We start from the raw sequence: 9,225 nt of genomic DNA, 5'->3' as shown, positions 1-9,225 counted from the left end.
TGAATGCTTCAGATTCTTGCTATGATATGGTCCAAGAGACATTTTTGACATTCTGCTCTTTCCCAGCATCAGTGAATGTATTCTCATTTCTTTTTTCTCAAAGGAGTCAAAATGACTCCTGCCCACGCTTCTAGATATAACACTTTAGTTCAGATTTCAAATAAATTTAATATTATTACACAACAGGTTGATTTAAAAGTCAAGGAATAATTAAGCTTTTTGTGAAAATACAGAGGAGTAGTGAGCAAAAAAAAAAAAAAAAAAAGTGTATGTGGATCAAAATGACACCTTCTGTAATTCTAGCATTAAGGAATAAAATTGGAAATTTATTACATGTCTAATATAAAATTAATCTATTGAATGGATCTCATCAAATAATGCGTTTGAAGTTAATTTTAATAGTATAGACAGTTTTAAAGATAATAAGTTCTAGTTAATATCATTAAAAAAGAGTGACGGAGAAGGTGAAAGCATTACAATATTTCAGACTCGTGTGTGTAAAGATATTTTTGATTTTGAAATCATCTCTTGAATAATTTACATAAGAAGTTGGCTTTTTTTTTGAAGGGTGTGAGGGGTATATTGTGAAAAGTTTTGAAGTCTTGAAACCAAATCCATTTAAAGAGACAAATTTGTTATAAACCACTCAGTTCTGAAAAAAAAAAAAGTTTCGTCTTGTTTTTGAAAATTTTTTCATTTACTTTTTTTTGCTTCACAGATTTTCAATGATGTAGAGTAAAATTTTTGAAAGGTCAGTAAATTTGTACAAGATCTGGTTCACAATGAACTATCTTTATTCTGTAACTGGAAATAAATTTATATCAAACAATTTTATTTCATGATATTTTTTAATAATATTTAACAAAATATAGTTATAATGTATCAGTTGATAAAACAATAGTCAATTTTGCTAAGCACTATATATATATTATTTCAAAATGCTAGGTTCTGTGCATTAAATAGTCAAATATTCTTAATTTAAATTCCCTATATTTGTTTGATAAATGCACAAGCTTTTGTGTAATCAAAAGTCTAGAATTTTTATACCAACTTAAGTATTGCACAGGGAATTTTCCATACCACTTTTGATCTTGCACAAAAGCAATTAATTCTAGTTCATAACTTTTTTGTTCCTTACAAGTATTGGCTTAAAACATTTTATAATTGACTGTAGCAGGTAATTAGGGGGCGGCCCCAAGATCTAAAACTTTCACAGCTAGCAGCAATTTTAGAATTATTTTCCAAATTTGTAGATGGATGACTTCCTATAATAATTCTGGCTAGATGCCAGAAATACCTTGGATGAATCATAGCCTATACGATCAGAAAATAATTCTGTTAAGTTGTCTTAGTTTGTTAGTCAATAACCAAATAAAATAAATGCATTTCTCCCTCAGAAGCATTGAGTAAAAATAGTAAACATGAATCCTGCTTACTCATAAAAACACACTTCCTCCTAATGCTCATAATACTTTGGGATGTTGGCAGGGATAAAGAAAAAAGTTAAGAAATTAATGCTATCATGACTTGTCATGAGACAAAACAGTTTTGGCCTTCCTATCAAACTTGTTGAACCTTTGCAAGACAATACCATACACAATTCTTGGAAATTTGAATAGTCAATTACTGATTCAGTTTTCATACAGATGTCTGGCAATTCATAAAACACATATTTTTATTTCTATATCTAAATGCAATATTGCATCCTATATCAGTGCATCGAAAATAATTTTGTGACTGAAGCATTAATTTTTTGTTTTATGCCAGGTCAACAACCAATTCAAAACTACGATGAGAAATGATGAATAAAACCATTCAAATACGTCATTTGCTCATTTAGTGCTTTTTGTATCATTAGCTCACTATCTACTAGCTGAAATGATGATATATTATGAAAATGAGTAAAAAATGGTATGTTACATTAATGAATAACATCAGCAAAAAGTTATGGCAACATGGAACATTGCTTCATATATAAATTGAATATTTCATGTTTAACACACAAAATACATCTTCAATTTACACCATAATATACTCTTGCAAGAGTAGGCAAGAATGCTACTAACGTTTTCATCTGAACACTTAATGGAGTATTAAAGCAGTTTTCGCAATAAAATATCCAAATCAACAAGGACATATTTACATATGATATTTTTACATGTTAAACCTTATTTACAAGAATTGTAACGTAACAAATATGCAGAAAATAGTTAAAACTTTAATTTTTATGCAACAATCTTACACTTTTTTTCCTTGTTCTGCAATACTTTGTCACATAAATATTTAAGTAATTGCATGTGAAAAACACAGATAAAAATTATTTAAAATCTTAATGTTAAAGTTTCATGGTGAAAAGTAACCAACTTTGATTATATGCTTAAACAGTTAATGTTTTTGTACTTTAAAGCACATAAGATTTTTTTTTTTTTATCACAGTGGGACAAAAAAACAGTGTGTAGAAGGGTAGTGCTGCACAGTATCTTAGCAGACAGAGCCTAAATAGGTATCTGTACTGAAAGAATTTAGTTTTTGGCTTGTACTTGAGCGATTCGTGCAGCAGCCCTATCTACACACTGTCTCATATGTCACAAAGCTGTAAATGCTTCAGTGACAACACTTGGGGGTCTTGGTCTAGGTGAATGAGTATCTTCTGCTCCGTGAGCATTTCTAATGTGTGGGAAATGTCTCTGTCGAGGAGCATAATATTCTGAATCTGAATGAGCATAATGATGTTGAGGAGATGGCTCAGGTCTATAAGTTGCTCTAGGAAAAAGTCTATCATTATGGTCTCCATAATAACGGTAACACTCCTTTGAAGCTGGAGCTGCTCTGGAACTGGCTGTTTCAGGACGAAACCGGTTCTGCCGTTTAATATGTATAACCCGAGTTCCTTTTTCTGTTGGTAACCGAAATGGTTTAGAATTCTAAAACAAAAAAAGATTTTAAAAAAGAATTATTATTCCTTAGAAACAACACAGGTAAAAATTCAAATAGGAAAAAGCAAAAGCTGTAATCAAATTTTATAAGAAAAGAGACCAAAACTTTTCTGATTCTAGTTTAAAAGAAAGCAAAAGAATACAACTTGGCACAAGTTTCAGTATGCATATATTTGAATGTCTATATGCATACTGAAGATCTTTATCAGAAATCAAGTTGAAGTGAATGGTAGTTTATGTGATCTTAACTTAAAAACTACTACAAGTCAACATAAAAAAGTTGTATACATTTAGTTGAAGGTCAATAGATTCTGTGTTTGTCATGTACTGAAAAGGATTCACTATAATATTGGGGCATAAGAAGCATCAATTATCTTTTAGTCTTGGTTCAAATCATCCTCTTTTTGAATCAATGCTATACAAGGTGTCTTTTTTTGCCCTAAGCATGTACCATGTACTGGGAGAAAGTCAACCATTCTAATTCATTTATATCCTGTTTGTTTGATTTTACTGTGAATAGAAGAAAAAAGTTCCCATTTCACTCATAAATAGATAAATATTAGAGATTGACCCATGAATCAATGACAATTGTTCAAAAAATTTGACATATTGGCATCAGTGGTTGACATTAACTTAAATTAACCTTACAACGTTTCTAGAAATTTTCATGGATAGCCCTCAAACCATACTGCTCAAAGATAGTTTGAAATTGACTTAAGCTTCTGAAAAAATTTCAAAGGGAACCCACAGCTCTATTATTACCGAGTATAGCCTAAAATTGCATTTTTATGTCTTCAATGTTGAAAAATATCCAGAAGAGTGCTGCAGGATTCCTTAAGATCAAAAAAGATAGTTTGCAATTGCATCTCAACGACTTCAATTTTCTGAAAAGAGACCCCCCCCCCCTCAAGGCAAGAAAGAGCCTACAAATGCGTATTTCAATTAAAGCATATTCAATGTCAAATATTTCATTCTCTAATTCCTCAATGTCCCAAAAGATAGCCTAAAACTGTTTTTATTCATTATAACATTTATTATAAATTATATTATTTCATATATTATTTATTAAGTCTTCTATTTTTGGAAATTTGTTGGAGGACAGTCAAACTTCCTAATGCCAGATAACTTATGGTTAACTTATATTCAGAGGAAAAATTCAAGAAGGAACTGAAATCTCCTTTTCCCTTAATGTTTCCAAAAATTGTGATTTTTGATGTCAATCTTAAATTTTCTTTGCGAAGAGTCCTGAACCTTAAATCTAAGCACCACCAAAGATTGACCAAAATTGAGTTTTTATGGCTTAATTTTCCAAAAACTTCCGGGAGTCATCCTTGAATCAAAATGTAGAAAGAAATATATTGCATGGAGTTTCTAAACACTCTTGTGAGATGTAATCTTAAAAATAACCAAAACGTCAAAACATGCAGTAACTACAAATGTAAAATCGTAACCCATTCCAATTCTATAAAGTGCGGAGTTATTCACCACATGTTTTTATTTCACTACCAAAAGAAAATTTATATTTATTTTTAAACATGAATGCAAATTTGAACTTATAATAGCTTTGAGCTTCAAACAAATGCAATTTATGTTTTTAAACTGATAATTAAAAGAGATAAAATGTTTTAAATTTAAAGTTCTTTTAAAAATTAGCAAACTTATTTTGAATAAGACAAAATAGATATGTTGAGTAAAAAAATATTAAGGATTCACCTCTCTTTTCGTCTTCCCACTAATAACTCTTTCATATTCTTCTCTTCTTTTACGATCCTAAGAGATAAAAAGTAAGATTAAATAAACACATTTTATCAATCAAAAACAGCACTCTACTTTGGCATTGGATTTCATAATCAATTTGAGTTTCATTATTAATTTGGATTGGTTACAAATAAGAAACATAAAACCATGCATTAATGCATTTTATTTGCTATGGTAAATGTAAGTTAGCATTTATTCTGTATGCCAAAAAGGTTTTACACATAGTACTAGTTAATAAATATATTAGCATTTTCAGTGTTTCAAAATTCTTAATTTTCGTAGTCAACATAGAAGTTAAATGGTTTTGCACTACTTGTTTCAGTATAAAGAAATACCATAAAATGCTAGCAACCCAAATATGCTCACATGTTCATTTTTATGTGATAGCACTAAAATAAACAATGTATTTTGCAAGCGCTTGCAAAGTTCTCTTAAGTTCGGCTTAAAAAAAAAACTCTTTGCTGATTTTTTCTATTTGCCCATTCAAAAGTCAGTTGTTTTGAAAATAAAATAAATTCTTTTTTTTACTAACTAAATTTGTTTCAAATCAATGAGCAAATCGTTTACAAGACAAATATTCTTTTCATTTCTACATTTTTGAATAAAAAGGACGATAAGTGCTTTACTTTGGATTGAAAGGTCTTTCTCTCTATATTTTTTTAAATTCTAAAGGCCAAGATTACTAATAACTTCATGACCAATAAGATTGCTAAAGAGTGTAGGATGTTCATTGCAGTTGCTTTTCATTTTTAAGAACTGTTGAGTTTCATTTTTATGAAAATAAACATGTTAGCATGAAAACAAAATTCTGCTTGAAGAAACATCAAAGGAACTTGTATAGCAGTTATATAAAGACAATTTCAGACTGTTTTAGAGCAGTCTTTTTTTCTATCATTCAATAAAATTTAATGAGTAAAACCTTATTTACTAAGACAAGTTATGAATAGGATTTATTTTTCCTTAAACAAGATCTCTTTCTTAAAAAGCAAACTAGAGTATAATTTTGAATCATTATTTAATAATTTAACTGGATATATAGTAAATTAATTGAAATGTTACTACGAATAAACCCTATTTTTTTTTTGAAAAAATTAAAAAAGTTATTTCGAGATGTCTTCTCACTAAATTCAAACTTTGTTTCAAGCAAACTCTTTGTTCAGCTTGATTATTTTTCTAATGCCTAAATATCTTTTACATGAAAAGAAATCTGCTCAAAAAAAAACCCCTCTAACTAAATTACTTTTCATAATTTTTTTATTAATCATCATAGGATTTACTAATTTAATTATTTCTTATCTTGATATAATTTTGGTGTGTCTAACCATTAATTCAAAGCTTTAATAACAGTAGAATCTTAATTATAGGAAACTTCCATTCACAATTTTTTTGCATGGGTTAATTGGGTGGAATTTAGCTTGTTTTCAAACAAAGAATGTAATATGGCTTGAAAAATTAAAAGCAACATTTTACTGATTTTTATCGCAAATTAAATGCTCAATGAACAAAAGTAATTGCAAAAGAAACTCTAAATAAAACCATTTCTTACAGGAGAATGAAAATCACATTTCTAAAGTAAAATTTTTGGAAATGAAAAAAATAGAGACGTTACAGCTGTTTTACAATGTTTTAATTTAAAGAACAAAACATTTTAATACTAAAAATAAATGCAGTACAACATAAATGTTAGCATAAAAATACTTGATCAGTCCTTTTTCAGTAAAATGTGTTTGAAGATGTTTAAAAAAGTTTTGTATTAATTTTAAAGGAAAGAAACTGCTGAGGTTTGTTTCAAAATGATAAAGTACTGACAATGGGAAAGAAAATTTAAAGATAGCTGCACTTGCACCAGGAAGGAATTTTGATACTGTCTCAAAAATCCTGTGTTACTGATGGAATGACTCTTAAAATAAAATACCAAAATAGTATTTTAACACGAAGAAAATCTGAGCCTAAAATATTTCATTCTAAATTCTGACAGTTTTTGTGGTAAGATTTCATTAAGCCTTTAATTAAAAAAATTATAATATATACAGTTTTATATTTTTAATCTTTCATTTTATGGTTTATGTTTTAAAAAGAAAATTATCACCTTTTGATACCACCTAAAATTTTTCTGCAAAATGTGCAATTACTAGGGGATTTACGCTGCCTTCGGATAAATACCCCAAAAAATATTTACCTTCCCACCCTACATCACTAACTGCATGTATTAAAAATAGTTTGAATAAATTTTCATCATGAAGTATCAGGAACAAATGCAAATGAGTAAGGCAACAGAAAACAATACATTTTTTTGCTTATTAATGTGAAAACTGTTTCTATATTTGCCACGTTATCACTTAAACAGCAATAAAATAAATAACATCATAGTCTTAATAACTTCTCAATTTATTCTTCCAAACTTCCCTCATGCTTCCTTTTTTTTTTTCATTTTGGATATGACTAACCTAGATTGTGATTTTGAAATCCTGAAGTTCATCATTGAATTGCTAAAAATTCTCCAATTATGACATTGAAGAAAAAGATTCTTCGGTTCACGATATGTTTCTTTCATAATTTCATCAAGTCTTTCAATAAAAAATATTATAAACTGTGTAATACATATGTATGTATCAGTTTTACCAATTATTTCATACTTAGATTTTTTAAAAAAATTTCCCATTCATTTTTTGCATTTTTTGTAAAATACCCAGTTTTTGGGTATTTACCCAGGCTTTGGGTAAATACCTGGGTAAATACCCAAAAAATATTTACCTACCTGCTGGGTATTTACCCGATCCACATCACTACCCTTGCAACACATTCACTTCGATTTTTGTCAACCCCTACTTTTAAATTTTGGGGCATTTCATATACTACAGCATATCAGTGGCAACTCAAAATGTATGTATATTTAAAGATATGTTTGACATTTAATTAAAAAGAACATTGTATAAATATTTGCTTCACAGGTACATTTTAAGCAACAAAATTTACTTACGACATAACTAATCAGGCAACTAGCTGGTATCCATACAACTAGAGATACTATCACAACTGTTCCAACAATATTGTCATTCAGAAATTTCACTACAGAAAGAAACAAAAACTTTTAAACATCTTAATCCTTGATTCTATTTTTTTTTGAAACTATGTTTATAACATACATTTGCAAAAGTTTCTTCATTCTTCTAAAATTTCATTCCTCAAGACTTGTAATGCAATATAACAGACTACAATTTACATATGTTAAATAACGTATTTTCTTAAAGCATTAAGAAAGAAGTGAACATTTGTACACTAAAATTTTAGTAAAGGTACCTTTTATGTATTGCTAAAAGTAAAGATTTTGGGTTGCATTGAAATATTTTTAAACCTCTTATTTGTCAGAACAGCATTTTTTTCATAAAGAAATACTTCGAACCCGAAAAAAGAATTCTGGTGCAAAAAAAAAAAAAAAAGAGAGAGAGAGAGTTTAAGGACATTCTTTGGTATATTCTTGGATCTTTTACATTTTTTTTTGTGGGGGTGGGGAGTTTTCACAACTTCCTTCATACATTATTTCTCTTAACATTTTGTTGCTCTCTATTCCACTAACAATTATTTTAAGGATCCAAGTGTTTCAGACATCCACAGCTATTGCGATCACAATCTAAAAGCTTAACGTCACACTTGAAAATTTAATTTTGTTCATCTGTTTTAGCAATAAAAATTAGGGAAAAATAATTATCAGGTTGAAAAATACAGAATCAAGTTGTAATAGAACATAAGCCCTACATAGCAACCTAAAATTAAGAATATGAACAAAAAGTCATAATGCATGCATACTCAATTAAACGCAAGCTGCATCCAATACTTTTTTCAATTTAGAAAGATGAATTCATACCTTCATATTGAACTCATGGCATTTTGTGTGTGATTCTTAAAAAAGGAAGAAACTACAATTTTGTGCAAACTATTGCAGCGTTAGCTTACTGAATATCATTATAAAGTTTTCTACAACATTTTGTTCGAATTGTTTCACATCTGGTTAAAAACATAGTTGGTTATTATGAGTGGTTTAAGGAGAGAACATCAACTACGTGTCAAATTCTTGAAAATCCAAGAGCATTTGGATTGGATTATCTAGAAATTCTAGAAAATTTATTAGTTATCTTAACTACAGGGCAATTTAACAGACCACTTAAAATAAAAAATATGCAGGTCATGGCCCTTTCTTGTCTTCTTTACAATTTGGCTTTGAAATGGTCGATCCAATATTCCGGTTTTAATACCAATGGAACCATTTTCACCACATCAGTTCAAATCCTTGCTTATTCTGATGATATTTTTATCATGGCTTGAAGTAAAAAAGAAAAAAAATATTTTTAAACTGAGTAGTGTATTGCAACTAAAAGATAAGTAGCAAAATTACACTTTAATGTAAATGCAAGCAAAACAAAATACATGTCATTTTGTAAGACATCAGTGGACATGGATTCCTTTGTAATCAAGCATTACATTTTTAAAAGTGTTGAGAGCTTCAGTTATTCTGACTTGAATGTGAGCTAAA

At 28.9% G+C, this 9,225-nt stretch overlaps 1 protein-coding gene across 1 annotated transcript in view; it reads right to left on the bottom strand.

Annotated features, from left to right (window-relative positions):
• Nucleotides 1–421: 421 nt before the first annotated feature.
• The window catches only part of LOC129230976 (ADAM 17-like protease), a 53,010-nt gene continuing 44,206 nt past the window's right edge, over nt 422–9,225 (bottom strand). Inside the window, exons 18-20 of the mRNA XM_054865215.1 lie at nt 7,675–7,763; nt 4,650–4,706; nt 422–2,924 (exon numbers count right to left, since the gene is read on the bottom strand). Coding sequence (XP_054721190.1) covers nt 2,586–2,924; nt 4,650–4,706; nt 7,675–7,763 — 485 coding nt within the window. The 3' untranslated portion in view covers nt 422–2,585. The remainder of the gene's footprint in view (nt 2,925–4,649; nt 4,707–7,674; nt 7,764–9,225) is intronic.

This window comes from Uloborus diversus, chromosome 10, assembly GCF_026930045.1.
Source record: "Uloborus diversus isolate 005 chromosome 10, Udiv.v.3.1, whole genome shotgun sequence".
In the NCBI taxonomy this organism is placed as follows: Eukaryota; Metazoa; Arthropoda; class Arachnida; order Araneae; family Uloboridae; genus Uloborus; species Uloborus diversus.
This window is presented reverse-complemented; position numbering and strand designations above follow the sequence as displayed.